This window comes from Osmerus mordax, chromosome 9 (assembly GCF_038355195.1).
Source record: "Osmerus mordax isolate fOsmMor3 chromosome 9, fOsmMor3.pri, whole genome shotgun sequence".
Classification (NCBI taxonomy): domain Eukaryota; kingdom Metazoa; phylum Chordata; class Actinopteri; order Osmeriformes; family Osmeridae; genus Osmerus; species Osmerus mordax.
The window spans coordinates 510,455-530,670 of record NC_090058.1 but is presented as its reverse complement, the minus strand read 5'-3'; the positions used below and the strand labels follow the sequence as shown (position 1 = coordinate 530,670).

Sequence of the window (20,216 nt, the reverse complement as noted above, 5' to 3'; positions counted from 1 at the left end):
TCTGGGAGAGGGGTGTCCTGGTAGACACAGGGGTGTCCTGGTAGACACAGGGGTGTCCTGGTAGAGACAGGGGTGTCCTGGTAGAGACAGGGGTGTCCTGGTAGAGACAGGGGTGTCCTGGTAGAGACAGGGGTGTCCTGGTAGACACAGGGGTGTCCTGGTAGAGACAGGGGTGTCCTGGTAGAGACAGGGGTGTCCTGGTAGAGACAGGGGTGTCCTGGTAGACACAGGGGTGTCCTGGTAGAGACAGGGGTGTCCTGGTAGAGACAGGGGTGTCCTGGTAGACACAGGGGTGTCCTGAGACAGGGGTGGAGGCCTGGATGGGTGAGTAAGGGAGAGAGGGGGTCTGGGATGGGGGGTAGGGGAGAGAGGGGGTCTGGGATGGGGGGGTAGTGGGAGAGAGGGGGTCTGGGATGGAGGGGTAGTGGGAGAGAGGGGGTCTGGGATGGGGGGGTAGGGGAGAGAGGGGGTCTGGGATGGGGGGGTAGTGGGAGAGAGGGGGTCTGGGATGGGGGGGTAGTGGGAGAGAGGGGGTCTGGGATGGGGGATGAGGCTCCCTAATAGCTGGAGGTGTTTAGTCTCTGCTAGAGTTTCCTGTCAACCGGGGGGGTTGGGCACTATCAGCTCAGTGGAGATCCTGGGAGCTGGAAACATTCCCTGGCTGTAACACTTGCACCAGCCATTAATTTGAATCCTGACAGTGATGGAGCAGAAAAAGTGGCGATACGTTGGCAAGCACTCTCTAAATGAGCCTTCTGTCTGGGCCTTGAGAGGGCTGGGGCTCTTGGGGGGGGGAGAGGTGTGGGGGTGTTGCTGATGTCAGGGAGGTTTATGCTATGTATGTGGTTTCTTCCCACTTGCAGTTTTATGAGTCTTGAGTGTGTGTGTGGAGTCTGCTCGCAATGTGCCAGTATTGAATCTTCTGTATGCGTGTCTGCACCTCTGTGTGTGTGTGTGTGTGTGTGTGTGTATCCCTGTGTGTGTGTGTGTGTGTGTGTGTGTGTGTATCCCTGTGCGTGTGTGTGTGTGTGTGTGTATGTGTGTGTGTGTGTGTGTATCCCTGTGTGTGTGTGTGTGTATCCCTGTGTGTGCGTGTGTATCCCTATGTGTGTGTGTGTGTGTATCCCTGTGTGTGTGTGTGCGTGTGTGTATCCCTGTGTGTGTGTGTGTGTGTGTGTGTATCCCTGTGTGTGTGTGTGTGTATCCCTGTGTGTGTGTGTGCTCCAGGTGAGAGTGTGGAGGAGAACTCCAGTGTTGTGGTGAAGCTGCTGATCAGACGTCCGGAGTGTTTCGGTCCGGCCCTGAGGGGGGAGGGTGGGAACGGCCTGCTGGCTGCCATGAAGGAAGCCATCAAGATCTCAGAGAACCCCGCCCTCGACCTGCCCAGCGCCGCCCAGGGAGTCAGCTCAGACATGTGAGACCCCTGGGACACATGGCTAGCAGCCTGTTAGCATAGCGGGTGGAGCGGGTGGAGCGGGTGGACGGTATTTATACTGAGAAGTGAGCTTAACCATTTCAACTTGGTTACATTAGCATAGTTAGCATAGTTAGTATATAGGTAACATGGTTAGAATTGGTAGCATAGTTAGTGTGTGTAGCATAGTTAGTATGTGAGTATTGGTAGTATAGTTAGCTTAGGTGGCATTGTTTGCAAAGTTAACATAGCACAGGCAGACAGCATGATGTTAGCTGGGTGTGTGGGATTGTTTCTTGTATGCTCGTGGTAACCCCCCTCTCTGCGCAGCTCTGGTGAGGATGAGGAGGAGGAAGAGGTGGTGCACATGGGCAACGCTATCATGTCCTTTTACTCTGCTCTCATCGACCTGCTGGGGCGGTGCGCCCCTGAGATGCACGTGAGTGCCCCCCCCTACACACACACACACTGACATACACACTCTTACACACGGTCACACACACACACATTGATACCATTGGGGTGTTGAGCAGAGCAGGGTTTCTGACCAGCTCTCTCTCCCTGCAGCTGATAAACAAGGGGAAGGGGGAGGCGCTGCGCGTGCGAGCCATCCTGCGCTCCTTGGTGCCCACCCAGGACCTCGTGGGAATCATCAGTCTGCCCTTCAAGATGCCCACCGTCAACAAAGGTGCTTCCAGCTCCCAGCGGCCTAACACACACACACACCGCAATATCTCAGATCTGTTATACTCTGGGAAACCAGACACACACACCCACCACCCTGTTAGTGAACACTACCCTGCCTGCTCGCCAAGAACCGTGTGTGTGAGTGAGCGTGTGTGAGCGTGTGTGAGCGTGTGTGTGTGTGTGTGTGTGTGTGTGTGAGCCTGTGTGTGTGTGTGTGTGAGCGTGTGTGAGCCTGTGTGTGTGTGAGAGCCTGTGTGTGTGTGTGTCTGGGTGAGCCTGTGTGTGTGTGTGTGTGTGTGTGTGTGTGTGTGTGTGTCTGTGTGAGCCTGTGTGTGTGTGTGTGTGTGCACCTCCCCAGAAACTCTCCCATGCTGCCTTGCTCCTAATGAATACACATGGTTCTCTTAATCAGAAGAGACGGTGTGATGCACAGGCTTCCTTCTGAATGGGTCCTGGTCCAAGCACAGTTAATAATACACCACAAAACACTGTTAATACAACACAAAACACTGTTAATACACCACAAAACACTGTTAATACGCCACAAAACACTGTTAATACACCACAAAACACTGTTATAATACCACAAAACACTGTTAAAACACCACAAAACACTGTTAAAATGCCACAAAACATTGTTAATACACCACAAAACACTGTTAAAATGCCACAAAACACTGTTAATACACCACAAAACACTGTTAATATGCCATAAAACATACAATTTGAAAAGAACCAAGACAAATATAAAACCCACAGTTGTTCATTGTCCTTTTCTCCCTCTGTTTCCTCTCCTTCCTCTTCCCTGCCTCCCTGCCTACCTGCCTCCCTGCCTGCTTCCCTGCCTCCCTGCCTGCCTACCTCCCTGCCTCCCTACCTCCCTGCCTGCCTGCTTCCCTGCCTCCCTGCCTCCCTACCTCCCTGCCTCCCTCCCTGCCTGCCTGCCTCCCTACCTGCCTCCCTGCCTACCTGCCTGCTTCCCTGCCTCCCTACTTCCCTGCCTGCCTGCCTCCCTCCCTGCCTGCCTCCCAGACGGGGAGGTGACCGAGCCAGACATGGCGGCCAGCTTCTGCCCGGACCACAAGGCCCCCATGGTGCTGTTCCTGGACCGTGTGTATGGCATCGAGGACCAGAGCTTCCTGCTGCACCTGCTGGAGGTGGGCTTCCTGCCCGACCTCAGGGCCTCCGCCTCCCTGGACACGGTAGGAGGGCCTGGACTGGGCTGGTCGGGGGGGTGGTGGGTGGGTCTGGTCTGCCTTAACTTAATGACCCACGACCTCTAGTGAGACTGTGTGACCTTTGTCTTCTCTCCTGCAGGAGGCACTGAGCACCACAGAGATGGCCCTGGCCATGAACCGTTACATCGGCTCAGCCATGCTGCCCCTGCTGACTCGCTGCGCCCCGCACTTCTCTGGCTCAGAGCACTACGCCTCGCTGGTGGACTCCACCCTGCACACCGTCTACCGGCTGTCCAAAGGCCGCTCGCTCACCAAGGCCCAGCGCGACGCCATCGAGGACTGTCTGCTGGCCGTGTGCAGGTGGGCAGCCCTCCCCCCCTCACCCTAATCACCCTGACACTGACCTGCCTGGGTCATGCTGGATGTGAGCTGGTGGATGAATAGGGATGGAGCCTGGCTGTGACCTGTGACCTGTGTTCCCAGGTACCTGAGGCCCTCCATGCTTCAGCAGCTGCTGCGGAGGCTGGTGTTTGATGTTCCTCTGCTGACCGAGTACTGCAAGATGCCTCTCAGGGTTGGGAAGCATCGCCTGTCTCTCCTGATCTCTCTCTCTCTTCATGCTCTCTCTCTTCATGCCCTCTCTCTCTTCCTGCTCTCTCTCTCTTCATGCTCTCTCTCTCTTCCTGCTCTCTATCTTTTCCTGTTTTCTATCCTGTCTCTCTCTCTCCCTGCTTCTCTCTGCCTTGTTCTGTTTCTCTGTCTCTCTGGGCTGTTGAGCAGCCTGGCTATGTAGTCTATGGTACAGTATAGGAGAGGTTGATTAAAGCAATGTTGACTGCTTTGCCCCAAGGGATTGTGGGAAGTGTAGTAACAGGTGACTGGCTTATGTATGCCGGTACAACACATTTTCTGATGTTTATCTCGTTTGTTGTGTGCACACCAAGGGACGAGAGAATTAATTTCCCTCAGCGCTGCTTTGTTATATATCCTGTTTGAGATGTTTGGCTCGGGGCCAGACTGTTCCAGCACACAGCAGCAGGGAGGACTGGTTCAGTATCCTGCTGCCCCTTCTGCCCCTCTTCCCTGCTGCCCCTTCTGCCCCTCTTCCCTGCTGCCCCTTCTGCCCCTCTTCCCTGCTGCCCCTTCTGCCCCTCTTCCCTGCTGCCCCTTCTGCCCCTCTTCCCTGCTGCCCCTTCTGCCCCTCTTCCCTGCTGCCCCTTCTGCCCCTCTTCCCTGCTGCACCCTTCTGCCCCCCTGCTGCCCCCCGCCTGCCCCCCTCCTCACCTGACGTTTGCCCCATGTCTTCCTCAGCTTCTGACCAACCACTACGAGCAGAGCTGGAAGTACTACTGCCTGCCGGTGGGCGGGGCCAGCTGTGGCTCCGCCTCCGACGCTGAGCTGCTCCTCACCAAGAAGATCTTCTGGGGCGTCTTCGACTCGCTGGCACAGAGGGTAGGAGAACATCTGGAGAACATCTGGAGAACATCTGGAGAACATCAGTTCTTCTTCACCCCCTTGGTGGTCATCAGAACATCACAGCTCTCCTCAACCAATCCCAGACTGACATCACCTGTACACAACAAAACCACAAAGCTCTGCCTTTATCCACAGGGATGTACAGTACAGGGGAACCTGAAACATCTTGATTCGCAGTCAGGTGCTCTAACCACTAAGCTATCCCCTTTTGTGAAGGTGAAGGCTTGTCTATGTTCCTGGCCCCTAGTTTACACCTTGTTGTACTGGAGGAACATTCCAGCTCTCTAGCACACAGCCAAGTTCCTTCTGATTGGTTGGATTGGCGGTCTTAGAAATGGCCTTGTTTAAGGTTCTTACTGTTCATATTCAAGACTGTGTGTCAGATATTGATTAGGAGATGATAGGACATCTTTGAGTGCACACATGAAGGGCTGAAAACATATTTAAACAGATGATCGATCTCCATGCCTGACTCACAGATCTGCTGCCATCCCCTCCAGACATTCCTTCAACTTAGATTTTGGTCAATAGCGTTCTGGAAATTATATTCTCTCACGTTTTTGATGAAATTCCCCATAAAAATATATGCTTGCCTCCTCACCCAGACCAGATCCACAACTTAGTTCTGTCATTCAAGGTCATGACTATCCATATATTCTGGCTCCCTCTCTCCCTCTCTTCCTCTCTCTCCCTCTCTCCCTCTCTTACATTTACATTTAGTCATTTAGAGGAACTCTCTTCTTCTCTCTCTTCCTCTCTCTCTTCCTCTCTTCCTCTCTCCCTCTCTTCCTCTCTTCTTCTCTTCCTCTCTCGCTCTCGTCCTCTCTTCCTCTCTCTCCCTCTCTTCCTCTCTCTCCCTCTCTCCCTCTCTCTCTCTCTTTCTCTTCCTCTCTCCCTCTCTTCCTCTCCCTCTCTTCCTCTCTTCCTCTCTTCCTCTTTTCCTCTCTCCCTCTCTCCCTCTCCCTCTCTCTCTCTCTCTCTCTCTCTCTCTCTCTCTCTCTCTCTCTCTCTCCCTCTCTCTCCCTCTCTTCCTCTCTCTCTTCCTCTTTTCCTCTCTCCCTCTCTCCCTCTCTCTCTCTCTCTCTCTCTCTCTCTCTCTCTCTCTCTTCCTCTCTCTGTCCTTCTCTCCCTCTCTTCCTCTGTCCCTCTCTCTCTCCCTCTCTTCCTCTGTCCCTCTCTCCCCCTGTCCCTCTCTCCCCTCTCCCTCTCTCCCTCACTTCCTCTCTAACACATCTCTCCCTTCCGGATAGAAGTATGACCCAGACCTCTTCAAGATGGCCATGCCCTGCCTCAGTGCGATCTCTGGGGCCCTGCCCCCCGACTACATGGAGCCCTCGGCCTGCGCCGGCCTGGAGAAGCCTGTGTCTGTGGACGCCCATGGCAGCTTCGACCCCAGGCCCATAAACACCTGCAGGTGAGCTCATCTGAACAGTTGCGCTGCAGACATAACTCACCAGCTTGTTTCATCTGCCTCACATACCTCCCTGTGTACAGCCCCTGTCCTCTGATGTCATACACAGGGCTTTTATTAATGTGAATTAATATGTACGTAAATGTCCATACCCCCTGTAGGGCTGATTTCCTTCCTTGGGTAGGTGAGTGATTGTTTACCTTTGTTCCCTGCAGCATATCTCTCCCGGAGAAGCTGGAGCACGTTGCCAACAAGTATGCGGAGCACTGTCATGACAGATGGGCAGCAGAGAAGGTAGGCCAGGGAGGAGCCCTTCTTCAGAGTTTAGATGAGATGATCTCAGATGCGACTGTGAAGGATGCACAGCCATCTCTGGCTCCATTATTTAAGGGCGTAGTGAAGATTCCACTTTGGCTGAGCAAACTATTTATATAGTTTTTTACATTTACTTTCTTTTAGGGAACTTTAATCTTTCTGATATTGTATTTAGTGGAGTGATGTTTGTAACTGCTGTAACTGTATGGAGACTGTGTGTGTACTCCTCAGGTTCTGCTGGGATGGAAGTATGGAGACTGTGTGGATGAGAAGGCCAAGACCCACCCTCAACTCAGGACCTACAAAGGACTCACAGAGAAGGTGCCACACCCACATCATCCCCCACCCCAACACCAGCCTCCAGGACAGGTGAGGTGACCCACAGCAGGGCTGACCTCCACCTCTCCCCGGTGCTCTCTAGGAGAAGGAGGTCTACAGGTGGCCGGTGAGAGAGTCTCTGAAGAGCATGCTGGCTGTAGGCTGGAGCATCGACAGGACCAGGGATGGAGAGACCACGTGTCTGCAGAGGGAGAGTGAGAAGATGAGGAAGATCTCCCAGACTTCCTCCCAGGTACAGCTCTGGAGCTGCACTTCTGCTGCTGGGACAGTTCCAACTGTGACTCTGCAGTCAGCTAAATGCCTCCCAGTGTTAACCATTGTTTTCTTGTATGCTGGCAGGCGAATGGATTCTACCCAAGCCCTCTAGACACCAGCAACGTGGTTCTGTCGAAAGAACAGCAGGTGAGCGACCTGGCATGGTGTTGGTGTTGAAGTCACCTCTGAGAGAGTGCTGAACAGCTACATTGTGTTGAATCTTGTCTCCATGATGTGGGTGATGTAACCTTCCTCTGTGTGAAGGGCTTGGTGGAGGTGGTGGCAGAGAATCATCACAACATCTGGGCCAAGAAGAAGAAGACTGAGCTTGGAAGCAGAGGTGATTCTACATCTAGCACACACACACACACGCACACACACACACACACACACATGTCCATGTACTGTCTGCTGATGAGAGTGAGACCAAACAAGCCAATCACAGAGCAGAGGAGCTGCTCTACTGCACCATCTGCTGTCAGCCACATTCCTCCTCACCTGAGACACGCCTCCTCACCTGAGACACGCCTCCTCACCTGAGACATGCCTCCTCACCTGAGACATGCCTCCTCACCTGAGACATGCCTCCTCACCTGAGACATGCCTCCTCACCTGAGACACGCCTCCTCACCTGAGACACGCCTCCTCACCTGAGACACGCCTCCTCACCTGAGACACGCCTCCTCACCTGAGACATGCCTCCTCACCTGAGACATGCCTCCTCACCTGAGACATGCCTCCTCACCTGAGACATGCCTCCTCACCTGAGACATGCCTCCTCACCTGAGACACGCCTCCTCACCTGAGACACGCCTCCTCACCTGAGACATGCCTCCTCACCTGAGACATGCCTCCTCACCTGAGACATGCCTCCTCACCTGAGACACGCCTCCTCACCTGAGACACGCCTCCTCACCTGAGACACGCCTCCTCACCTGAGACACGCCTCCTCACCAGTCACACTGGGCAGGAGAGCTGTCACTAGCACTCATGTCATTCAGATGTGCCTTTCTTTGTCATCTTTGATATTTGAAATCATCACTATTCCTGCACATTAGAGTGTATTTGGCAGCCAGTACAGAGCTGTGTGTGTGTGTGTGTGTGTGTGTGTGTGCCAGGTGGAGGCAGCCACCCCCTGCTGGTGCCCTACGACACCCTAACCACCAAGGAGAAGGCTCGGGACCGCGACAAGGCCCAGGACCTCCTCCGCTTCCTGCTGCTCAACGGATACACTCTCACACGGTGGGTTTGTGTGTTTATACATGTGTGTGTCTGTGTTTGTACGTGTGTGTGTGTGTAGTACATGGTAGTTAGTGTAACCTTCATGTACCTTCACGGCTCCATAGAGGACTGAAGGACCAGGACCACGACTCGTCCTCCCTGGAGAAGAGGTTCGCTTACAAGTTCCTCAAGAAGCTCCTGAAGTATGTGGACTCGGCCCAGGAGTTCATCGCCCACCTGGGTAAGACCTGCCCTCACTACCACACCTCCCTACCACACCTCCCTACCACACCTCACATCCACACCTCCCTACCACACCTCACATCCACACCTCCCTACCACACCTCACATCCACCTGGGTAAGTCCTGCCCTCACTACCACACCTCACATCCACACCTCACATCCACCTGTTCAGGTTAGACAATGTTGGATTAAATAATCAAAGTAAAGCTTGCCCTGTCTAGATCTGTCCTGTTTAGAACTGTCCAGTCTAGATCTTCTAGATCTTTCTGAACTCGTTCCAGAGGCCATGGCGTCCAGTGGGAAAACTGACAGATCACCTCACGAGCAGGAAATCAAGTTCTTTGCCAAAGTGAGGAAGTACAACATAGTACTGAATATCATGAACAACCCCTGAATATGAAGAACAAAGTCCAGTCCAGCAGTCTCTCAGATGTGGCCCTAACCCTAACCCCTGTCGCCCGCAGGTCCTGCTGCCTCTCATCGACCAGTACTTCAAGAATCACTCTCTCCACTTCCTGTCGTCTCCCAGCCTGGCCCTGAGCAGCAGCGGTTACGCCTCCAACAAGGAGAAGGAGCTGGTGACCAGGTGCCCTCTCACTCTGACCACCTCTGCCTTCACACTGCACACTGCTCATCTGTTCCCTCTTCTGTTCTCTGTACCTCTTCATCTGATCTGTCCATGTTCCTCTCTCTGCTTCCTGTTTCCAGCCTGTTCTGTAAACTGGCAGCTCTTGTCAGACATAGGATTTCCCTCTTTGGTAAGGAGTTATGCCTGGATGAATGGAGGGAGGCAGGGAGGGATGGGTATATCACAGTTAGGACATGTTTTGTATGCCCGTATCTGCTTCCAGAACTGTGTGTCATCCTGCAGGTAGCGACTCAACCTCCATGGTCAACTGTCTTCATATCCTGGCACACACCCTGGACACCAGGTGGGTAATACTCAGAGATGGGAAGTAACAAAGTACAAATACTTAATTTACTTTGTTTTAGACGTCTCTGTTCTCCTCTCCCCTCTCCTCCTCGTTTTGAAAGGTTGAATATTTGTTTTTTGAAAAACGTTTTCGAAAGGTTGAGAAAATATTTCTGAGAAAAGTTTCGAAAAGTTTTTTGTTTAACAAGATTGGTGGAGGTGTCCCTCCTCTCAACACATTCATCACAGCTTTCACAACAGTGTTGGCATTCGTGGACAACATGGAGCAATGTAAAAAGGGACAAGCTAATGTTGTTAATGCATCACACCATCTAGGGTGTCATATTATTTCATAATGTTGCAACACTGACAACCTAACCTTGAATCTAAATCAACCAAATACAACGTATAAATCATGGGAATTTGACCTCAGGGCGGTCAAAGTGATCAAGCAGATCTCATATTACACAGCCAAATCCTCCTGGGAAGCATGTGAATCATGTCGTCTCACATTCAAGCCTCTCCTGATTGGAGATTACAACGTCCTTTGCATACTGTTCAGCCATTGGCTCATCAGTAATCCTGCGTTGTGTGTCATCCAATAGGACGGTGATGAAGTCAGGCGCAGAGCTGGTGAAGGCGGGCCTCAGGACGTTCTTCGAGAACGCGGCGGAGGATCTGGAGAAGACCCTGGGGAACCTGGAGCTGGGCAAGTTCACGCACTCCCGCTCCCAGATGAAGGGCGTGTCTCAGAACATCAACTACACCACCGTGGCCCTGCTGCCCATCCTCACCGCCCTGTTCCAGCACATCTCCCAGCACCACCTCCAGCTGGACCTCATCTGTGAGTCACTGCAGCACACAGCGCCAGGGACAATGGATGATAGATGGGGGATGGATGGATGGATGATAGATTGGTGATGGATGGATGGATGATAGATTGGTGATGGATGGATTGATTATTGATGGGTGATGGATGGATGGATGATAGATGGGTGATGGATGGATGGATGATAGATTGGTGATGGATGGATGGATGATAGATTGGTGATGGATGGATTGATTATTGATGGGTGATGGATGGATGGATGATAGATGGGTGATGGATGGATGGATGATAGATTGGTGATGGATGGATTGATTATTGATGGGTGATGGATGGATGGATGATGGATGGATGATGGAGTGATTGATGGACGGTGTATGGATGTATGGAGTGATGGATGGAATGGAGGATGGATGGATGATGGAGTGATTGATGGACGGTGTATGGATGTATGGAGTGATGGATGGAATGGAGGATGGATGGATGAATTAAATATATTCTTGTTACAGTACCTATAGAAACAAATGCTAAAGCAGCTGTCTGTTTCTCCCAGTGGATGATGTGCAGCTGTCCTGCTATCGTATCCTGACCAGTCTCTATGCTCTCGGGACTGGAAAGAACATCTATGTTGAGAGGTACTCTTTAAATCCTGGTCAGTTTGAATCAGAGGTTTCAAATGGTTGCCTATTTGCCTGTGCTGTGTGTACAATGCCCCAGTCATTTGCACCTGACTTGGCATGAAAAATATAAAATGTCCATAGTGGATGTATTAGCAGGTGTGCCAGCCTCCCCAGCCCTCCCCTGTGCTTCTCTCCCCGCAGACAGCTGCCCGCCCTGGGGGAGTGTCTGGCCACCCTGGCCGGGGCCATGCCTGTAGCCTTCCTGGAGCCCCTGCTCAACACACACAACCCCTGCTCCGTGTTCAGCACCAAGACGCCCCGCGAACGAGCCAGTGAGGAACCCCACCCTCACACACAAACACAAACACACTCCAGATTCTCTTTCTGCTTGGTAGTTTAGTGTGTACACATTGTGAGCCTGTCTGTGTCCAGTGCTCGGCATGCCTGAGTCTGTGGAGGAGATGTGTCCGGACATGCCCCGCCTGGAGGTGCTGATGAAGGACATCAACGACATGGCCGAGTCCGGGGCTCGCTACACGGAGATGCCCCACGTCATCGAGGTGGTGCTTCCCATGCTGTGTAACTACCTGTCCTACTGGTGGGAGAGGGGCCCCGAGAACCAGGCCCCTGGGGGCTGCTGCAGCACTGTCACCTCCGAGCACCTCAGCCTAATCCTGGGGAACATCCTCAAGATCCTCAACAGCAACCTGGGCATCGACGAAGCCTCCTGGATGAAGAGGATCGCAGGTGGGCTGGAGGGTTGCCCGGGGGTCAAAAAGCCCTCTTGGGGACCTCTTCTGTGTGACCTCCTTAAAGGAGACCATGTCTGTCACTCTCAGCATCCTAACTTGACTCTGAATGTTTGTGTGTGCAGTGTACGTGCAGCCAATCATCAGCAAGGCCAGAGCCGACCTGCTGAAGAGCCATTTCCTGCCCACGCTGGACAAGCTGAGGAAGAAGACGGTGAAGGTGGTGTGTGAGGAGGAGCAGCTGAAGGCGGAGGGGAGGGGAGACACCCAGGAGGCAGAGCTGCTCATCCTGGACGAGTTTGCCGTGCTCTGCCGCGACCTGTATGCCTTCTACCCCATGCTCATCCGATATGTGGACAACAACAGGTGGGGCTGGGGAACTCTGGGAAATTGAGTTTTTGAGTGGTGAAGGATGGAGATGGGAACATGACAGGCTGTTGACAGGCCCTGTGTTTAAGGGACTCACCTCTCCTCCTGCAGGTGTCGGTGGCTGAAGGAGCCGGATGATGACTCCAATGAGCTTTTCAGAATGGTGGCAGAGATCTTCATACTCTGGTGCAAATCACACGTAGGTTTGCTTCTTAATCTTTAGACACACTGTCTAATTTATGATATCAAAATAAAAAGTATGAATGCAATTTCTCATTGTTTTTTCCTCAGAACTTCAAAAGGGAAGAGCAGAACTTTGTGGTTCAGAATGAAATCAACAACCTGTCCTTCCTGACTGGGGACAACAAGAGCAAAATGTCTAAGGTACGGGGGAATACCTCTTCTCCTTTCCTTTCCTCTCCTCTCTCCCTCTCCTCTCCTCTCCTCTCCTCTCCTCTCCTCTCCTCTCCTCTCCTCTCCTCTCCTCTCCCTCCCTCCCTCCCTCCCTCCCTCCCTCCCTCCCTCCCTCCCTCCCTCCCTCCCTCCCTCTCCTCTCCTCTCCTCTCTGCTCCTCTCCTCTCTGCTCCTCTCTCCTCTCCCTCTCCCCTCTCCCTCTCCTCTCTTGTTTACAGAAGTAGGGTTAGAGAAAAATGTACATTGTCTCATTGCCCTGTCGCATAAGAAACAAACAAACATTTATAGAACAAGCTGCGATACCATCACCTACCATTAGCACAGCACACACACACAGCACACACACACACACTCACTGCACACACACACACACACACAGGGTTTCGGAAGGTTCTGTTGGTTGCTTGATAGCTTGTTTGTTTTTATCTCACAAAAACAAAGCAGTGTGCCGTCATGTGATCATGTTGTGTTAGTCCTCCATCCTCTCCCTCACTCAGCTGTTTGGAAGCCGCAGTCATAGTGCATGTGCCGAAGTCATGGTGCATGTGCTGCAGTCATGGTGCATGTGCCAATGTCATGGTGCATGTGCCGAAGTCATAGTGCATGTGCTGCAGTCATGGTGCATGTGCCAAAGTCATGGTGCATGTGCCGCAGTCATGGTGTATGTGCCAAAGTCATGGTGCATGTGCCAAAGTCATGGTGCATGTGCCGAAGTCATGGTGCATGTGCCGAAGTCATAGTGCATGTGCCGCAGTCATGGTGTATGTGCCAAAGTCATGGTGCATGTGCCAAAGTCATGGTGTATGTGCCAAAGTCATGGTGCATGTGCCAAAGTCATGGTGTATGTGCCAAAGTCATGGTGCATGTGCCAAAGTCATGGTGTATGTGCCAAAGTCATGGTGCATGTGCCAATGTCATGGTGCATGTGCCGAAGTCATGGTGCATGTGCCGCAGTCATGGTGTATGTGCCAAAGTCATGGTGCATGTGCCAAAGTCATGGTGTATGTGCCAAAGTCATGGTGCATGTGCCAATGTCATGGTGCATGTGCCGAAGTCATGGTGCATGTGCCGCAGTCATGGTGCATGTGCCAAAGTCATGGTGCATGTGCCAAAGTCATGGTGTATGTGCCAAAGTCATGGTGCATGTGCCAAAGTCATGGTGTATGTGCCAAAGTCATGGTGCATGTGCCAAAGTCATGGTGCATGTGCCAAAGTCATGGTGCATGTGCCAATGTCATGGTGCATGTGCCGAAGTCATGGTGCATGTGCCGCAGTCATGGTGTATGTGCCAAAGTCATGGTGCATGTGCCAAAGTCATGGTGTATGTGCCAAAGTCATGGTGCATGTGCCAAAGTCATGGTGTATGTGCCGGGTCTTACCTGAATGCTCAAATGCAGGAAAGGACAGGCAATAGTGTATTTGATAAATCTATTATTATCAGCCAATCATTCATGGCCATTGCCCCTATTCGTCGCCATGTCTGACATCCTAACTAGCATCATCAGTCACTCCCAGATGGGTGTGGCTCCTCCATTTCCATAAGTGAAAACCATGACAATCACCACAGATCATGGGATCACATGACAGGGGGTTTGTGTGTGATGACCACTCTGCTGTTGAGTTTGTCTCAGACCACAGAATAAGAGTGTGAAGTGATGAAGAGTGTGTGTTGTTGAAGGAGGGTGTGTGTGTGTGTGTGTGTGTGCATACCTCCTTTTGTACAGTCCTTCCTTATGAAATAAGACCTCAGTCTGTTACAGGAAAACAGTGAGCTCATGCAGCCCGCAGCCCACAGCTTGCTCTAAATGCTTCACTGGCACAGATTCTAGCCTGTGTGCAGATTTTGCTGGTGCTGATAAAACAAACTGCTTCACTCTAATGTGCTGCCTGAGCCTAAATCCATGTGTGGGCTCTCATTGTGAAATAAGCTCTGGAGGAATAGTCTGTCAACGTGTTCTCATTTGGAAGATGGATGGAACTGCTCAGAGCCAACATGCGTGTATTATTCTGTTTTCACACCGAACACGACGCAAATTTTCGCGCGGCGAGATTATGTTTAAAGTCAAGGCAAACACGCAAATTTGTGTGAATGACGCGACTTTGCGCTATTTGCGTTTATCGCATCTTTCACTGAACCTGTGTTGCAAAAGTTGATCAATGTTGAGATGACAGTGATGTTTTAAAAGAAACTGAGGGCAAGAGTATTGTAGCTGTCTGTGGGCATCCTCTGCTATACGACTACTTATCTACGTGTTTGTTTATAGTAGTCATTTCGGACATGCTTGACAACGGAAAAAAACGGTTGGCTCCTAGCGATTTGCGCGAATAAACACAAAAGAATGCGAAACGAAAATGTGCTTCATTTGCGCAAATAATTTGCTTCATTCGCGCAAATAATTTGCTTTGAGTTTGGTGTGAACACAGCGTTAAAGTGCACCTTATCTGATGTCCAGCCTATGACAGTTCCAGTCTGCTTCAGGGAGGTTTTTTGTGTCGGGGGCAGGCAGGGGGGCAGGACCAGGAGAGGAAACACAGGAAGCGCCGAGGGGAGTTCTACTCCGTCCAGACCTCGCTGATCGTGGCGGCGCTGAAGAAGATGCTGCCCATCGGCCTCAACATGTGCACCCCCGGAGACCAGGAGCTCATCTCTTTGGCCAAGACCCGCTACGGCCTGGTGAGGCTGCCTGGGACTGGGCTGGGGCTGGGCTGGGGCTGGGGCTGGGACTGGGCTGGGGCTGGGGTTAGGGTTAGGGTTAGACTGGGCTGGTTCTGGGGTCTAGGGTCCCACAGCTTACCTAACTGACATGTGAGGTTCGGTGAGTGAAGTCTGTGTTTGTGTTCTCTTCACAGAAAGACTCAGACGAGGAGGTCAAGGAGCACCTCCGACAGAACCTGCACCTGCAGGTGAAGGTCAGTGGACCAGTATTCTGTTACATTTACATTTTACATTTACATTTAGTTATTTAGCAGACGCTCTTATCCAGAGCGACTTACAGTAAGTACAGGGACATTCCCCCGAGGCAAGTAGGGTGAAGTGCCTTGCCCAAGGACACAACGTCAGTTTGCATGACCGGGAATCGAACTGGCAACCTTCGGATTACTAGTCCGACTCCCTCACCGCTCAGCCACCTGACTCCTGTTACAGTCTGGTAGACACAGTCTGGTAAACACAGTCTGGTAAACACAGTCTGGTAAACACAGTCTGGTAAACACAGTCTGGTAAACACAGTCTGGTAGACACCGTCTGGTAAACACAGTCTGGTAGTCACAGTCTGGTAAACACAGTCTGGTAGTCACAGTCTGGTAAACACAGTCTGGTAGTCACAGTCTGGTAGACACAGTGTGGTGAGCGATGCCCAGCCTCCCCTCCCCTCCCCAGTCAGGAGACCCTGCTGTGCGCTGGCAGCTGAACCTGTACCGCCATGTGGTGGTGAAGAACGGAGGCCCTCCAGACCCAGAGAAGACTGTGGAGAGAGTCCAGAGCATCTCCGCTGCGGTCTTCAACCTGGAGCAGGTCTGCTCTCCTTACTCCTCCTCTCAGGAACCTTCTGGAAGCTCTGTCAGTGATAACTCGGGTGTGACGGTGTGCTTGCTGTGCTGTGCCGGGGCGACGCTAGGTGGAGCAGCCGTTGAGGTCTAAGAAGTGTGTGTGGCAGAAGCTGCTGTCCAAGCAGAGGAAACGAGCGGTGGTGGCCTGCTTCCGCATGGCTCCTCTCTACAACCTGCCCAGGTACCCACAGCTGCACCTCCTCTGTCTCTCCCCCTCCTTCACCTCAGTTGTGCTTCCTAACAAGGTCCTTCCACTCCCAGCTAGTGTAGCAGAGGGGAATGGGGAAGGTCCCTCCTCCTCAGTATAAATAGTCCACCCGCGCCAGTGAAGAACTAGCTCTTCTGTGGCGTAGTTTGTTTGTAGTCACGCTCGTAGGTCAGAGTGCCCGAGTTTGAAGTCCGGTGTTGGTAAAGATCTGGGGGAAGCTAAACTGATGGTCTGCGCCACTACAGCTGTTACACTGGCACACTCTCTCCTCACACAATAGAGCTCCGCTAATGGAACGCCAGCAGAGGAGGCCATAAGAGTTTAGCGTGTAGCTGTTCTTCTCAGTGCTAGCTCGGCTACGCTAGTTGTCTCCACATCACAACTCTCATGCTTCTCCTGGGCTCTGACCCTGTATTAATGTGAAGTTTCCCACCCCCACTCTGTATGACAAATGTCTTGCCTGCGGGCTGTTATCGAGGAATAGGAGAAGGACAGTAGCAATTTCATGCCCAGATGCACTGTAACTCAGTTACAGAGCGCTAGGAGGGAAAACAGGCGGGAGGGGGAAAACAATTATGTACAACCTGGGGGCGGCCATCTTTAATGTGCGCTCAGCTGTCGCCTGGCGATGGGATGACTCATTTGAGCGAGTGATTGGCTGTCTTATGCACAGGGCTACTGCTTACACTGAGTCGTGACAGTAAGGCAGAAATGATGGTTCTGTGTATTCTGTTATTTATGTCTGGAACTGTATATCTTTGTTGTGAAAGGTCTGTGCTCTTCTCATTCCCTACCCGATCTATCTTCAGCTCATGTGTTTCCTGTAACCCTTATAGCTGACACACATAGAAACACACACTCACACTCTGTTCTGCTGTGTTCTGTCCTGAATGTAACCACTGTACCTCCCCTCAGGCACAAAAATAATAATTACTTCCTCATCGCCTACCAACGTTTATGGCTGGAAAAAATGTATGAGAAGGCAGACTGTGACAGTCTGCTCTTCATGCTGACGGTAATGTGACGCCTGGAGAACGTGTTCTCTCCTGCTGACCCTCCGCCTGACCCTGCCCTGACCCTGCCCTGACCCTGCCCTGACCCTGACCCTGCTCTAGCCGTGTGCTGGGACCGTAGCTAACTCCCACACTCAGTGTTCTCAGTGGCGTTTCGACTGGTCTGCCTGAATCTGAACATCCCTTGTAGCATTGACTGTGTGTAGCCTCCATTCATATACTAGATAACTTCTATATTTGTTAGATCTTATCTTTGTTTTACTGTATAACCGTTATGACCTAAATATATCTGCACCTCAAGGTGACCAGTTGGATTTGCCAGTGTCCTGTACTAACCAGTATTAACTAGTGTGCCCTCCTCCTCTCTCCTCCTTCTCCCCCTCCCCTTCCTCCTCCTCCTCTCTCCTTCTGCTCCACTGCCCTGCTCCTGTCCCTCCTCCTCCCCAGGCATCGTTCTATTAACCTCTTCCTCCTGGCCTATCAGAGAATATGGATAGAGACAGAGACCTACTCTTTTGAAGAGAAGCTAGTTCAGGACCTGGCAGTAAGTAACGCGGTGCCCACTGCTCTGTGTGTTTCTGTGGGGGGACAGCCCCTCCTGTCCTCACCTCCAGTGTCCTGCTCCAGCAGCCTGGGCGGGGCTTTGGGCGCCGGCCGTCATGTTCTGCTGTGGCTCAGTGTCGCTCTACCGGTGTGTTTGTGCTGCTGTTAGGCTGCCGCCCCTAGAGGGCGTGCATGACATCAGCCGTGATGTCAGAGCCTGTAGCTGTGTGTTTGTGTTGTCCTGAAGCCACGCCCCCCCACAGGTGAGGCAGCATCCAGAGCTAATGCTGCAGCTTACTGACGACAGTCATGGAAGGCATGCTGTCTTGTCTCTGACTTTTCTGCTCTCGCTTTCATGCCTTTTGGGGAATATGTTGTTTTGAAAGCTTTTGAGGTGGCCTTAAAAGGTCTGCTTTTTGCACAACTTTGTTAGAGATTCTCTCCCCCCCCCCAAAAAAAAATCTAAGAAACTTTGCAAAGATCGTGCATAACTGCTGAAATAGTTGTCCAGAGACAACCCAGTGATGTAGGTTCATGTCGACTGTAGCTGGCTCAGACCAGGTCATGACAGAGTAGGCTGGGCTAACAAGCATGCTGCCATCACCTGCCCTTGACACACACACCTGAACCCTGACACACACACCTGCCCCTGACACACACACCTGCCCCTGTCACACGCACCCGAACCCTGATTCATCTGACTGCTTTGTGTATGTTCACCCGTGTGTGTGTGTGAAGTGTGTATCCGCATGCTCTGCTAGATATCCCGTACCTTAATCTATCCTGATCATGTGAAACTGATGTGTGTGTATATGGAGTAATGTACTGCACAGAGCAAGCATGTCCTGGGGCTCAGTGAGATGCAGTGGAATGTCATCTTTGGTATTTGGTATTGGTGAGGGCTGGTCTCGCAGTGTGCTGATGTGTGTGAGGGCTAGTCTCGCGGTGTGCTGATGTGTGTGAGGGTTAGTCTCGCAGTGTGCTGATGTGTGTGAGGGTTAGTCTCGCAGTGTGCTGATGTGTGTGAGGGTTAGTCTCGCATTGTGCTGATGTGTGTGAGGGCTGGTCTCGCAGTGTGCTGATGTGTGTGTGTGTGTCTAACAGAAGACACAGCTTGAGGAAGAGGAGGAGGAGGAGGCAGACAAACAGCCAGACCCTCTTCATCAGCTCATCCTGCATTTCAGTCACAACGCTCTCACGGAGTGCAGGTAAACACACGTCTTGTGGCTCCTGTATCTGTCCTTGTGTTTTCCCTAACCATAACCTCCCCACCCCTTAATATAATTACAATTCTAACCCTAACCCCCCCTAAAAAACCCTAGCACTTGGAAGTTGGGGGAACCAGGAAAATGTACCCACAATGTCAAGTGTTTCTTAGTTTATCGTCATTGTGTGGATTTTGATTCCCTTAAGGGTTGTAAAACAAGGCTACTCACACATACACACACACACACATTCACGCACACGTACTAATACACACAGTCACTCACACTCATACATGCTCTCACACACACACACCTGGCACTCGCACTGCCAGTCCGTCTGTGCTGTGTAATGCTGCAGGAACGTCCCTTAGCAGATAAACTGTCTCCTTAACTAAATCACTGCTGGAATGTTCCTGCCCTGTCAACGGAGCCAGTGTCTCACTTTCATGTCTCACGTAGCTGAGACGAAGCACCTCATGATGACTCTGATGTTCATTTCAGAGTCATTTCTGATCTCATCCACTGTGTGTTCTGTTTCCAGCTCGTTGGAGGAGGATCCTCTGTATATTGCGTACGCAGACATGATGGCCAAGGTACACAGTTGTTTTACAGACGTCGCCTGCGTTGGTGCTCAGCCCTCTCACCAGCTGACTCCTCTCTGCTCTTCTCCCCCAGAGCTGTGCTGAAGACGAGGAGGAGGAAGAGGAGGAGGGGAAAGAGAAAACCTTTGAGGTTCAGAAAAATTTTCCTGATCTGTATCCTGGCTGAATGAGCAGGTACTGACAGGCGTGACCGTGATGTTTGTTGTGCAGGAGAAGGAGATGGAGAAGCAGAAGACGTTGTACCAGCAGGCCAGACTCCATGACAGAGGGGCCGCTCAGATGGTGCTGCAAATGATCAGCGCCAGCAAAGGTACAGGATGACGCTCACACATCATTTTAATTAGTTTAGCATTATTTTGGGGATCCTGGTCTCCAGGGTAGTAAAGCAAGCTCCAGGGTAGTAAAGCAAGCTCCAGGGTAGTAAAGCAAGCTCCAGGGTAGTAAAGAGCCAGGGGATCCTGGTCTCGAGGGTAACAAGGCCACACCATCATTGGTCCAGTTGCAGTGATTGCTTGTTGTTTCCCAGGTCAACTTGGTCCCATGGTGACCTTCTCCCTCCAGCTGGGCATCTCCATCCTGAACGGAGGCAACATACTGGTGCAGCAGGTAAACCTTCCAGCATGCTGGTGTGGCAGGTAACCCTTCCACCATGCTGGTGCAGGGGT

At 51.9% G+C, this 20,216-nt stretch overlaps 1 protein-coding gene across 1 annotated transcript in view; it reads left to right on the top strand.

Moving 5' to 3' along the window:
* The window catches only part of LOC136949008 (ryanodine receptor 3), an 88,831-nt gene that overhangs the window by 56,425 nt on the left and 12,190 nt on the right, over positions 1-20,216 (top strand). Inside the window, exons 47-83 of the mRNA XM_067243199.1 lie at positions 1,228-1,414; positions 1,745-1,853; positions 1,982-2,102; positions 3,134-3,303; positions 3,419-3,639; positions 3,763-3,853; positions 4,591-4,731; positions 6,006-6,169; positions 6,382-6,460; positions 6,713-6,802; positions 6,903-7,052; positions 7,160-7,222; positions 7,340-7,415; positions 8,194-8,317; positions 8,422-8,537; positions 8,822-8,889; positions 9,005-9,126; positions 9,249-9,298; positions 9,412-9,472; positions 10,059-10,297; positions 10,833-10,914; positions 11,101-11,231; positions 11,332-11,646; positions 11,774-12,014; positions 12,129-12,216; positions 12,309-12,401; positions 14,699-14,732; positions 14,939-15,105; positions 15,282-15,341; positions 15,811-15,945; positions 16,049-16,161; positions 17,104-17,203; positions 18,849-18,952; positions 19,491-19,542; positions 19,625-19,681; positions 19,762-19,861; positions 20,078-20,157. Coding sequence (XP_067099300.1) covers positions 1,228-1,414; positions 1,745-1,853; positions 1,982-2,102; positions 3,134-3,303; positions 3,419-3,639; positions 3,763-3,853; positions 4,591-4,731; positions 6,006-6,169; positions 6,382-6,460; positions 6,713-6,802; positions 6,903-7,052; positions 7,160-7,222; positions 7,340-7,415; positions 8,194-8,317; positions 8,422-8,537; positions 8,822-8,889; positions 9,005-9,126; positions 9,249-9,298; positions 9,412-9,472; positions 10,059-10,297; positions 10,833-10,914; positions 11,101-11,231; positions 11,332-11,646; positions 11,774-12,014; positions 12,129-12,216; positions 12,309-12,401; positions 14,699-14,732; positions 14,939-15,105; positions 15,282-15,341; positions 15,811-15,945; positions 16,049-16,161; positions 17,104-17,203; positions 18,849-18,952; positions 19,491-19,542; positions 19,625-19,681; positions 19,762-19,861; positions 20,078-20,157 — 4,394 coding nt within the window. The remainder of the gene's footprint in view (positions 1-1,227; positions 1,415-1,744; positions 1,854-1,981; positions 2,103-3,133; positions 3,304-3,418; positions 3,640-3,762; positions 3,854-4,590; positions 4,732-6,005; positions 6,170-6,381; positions 6,461-6,712; positions 6,803-6,902; positions 7,053-7,159; positions 7,223-7,339; positions 7,416-8,193; positions 8,318-8,421; positions 8,538-8,821; positions 8,890-9,004; positions 9,127-9,248; positions 9,299-9,411; positions 9,473-10,058; positions 10,298-10,832; positions 10,915-11,100; positions 11,232-11,331; positions 11,647-11,773; positions 12,015-12,128; positions 12,217-12,308; positions 12,402-14,698; positions 14,733-14,938; positions 15,106-15,281; positions 15,342-15,810; positions 15,946-16,048; positions 16,162-17,103; positions 17,204-18,848; positions 18,953-19,490; positions 19,543-19,624; positions 19,682-19,761; positions 19,862-20,077; positions 20,158-20,216) is intronic.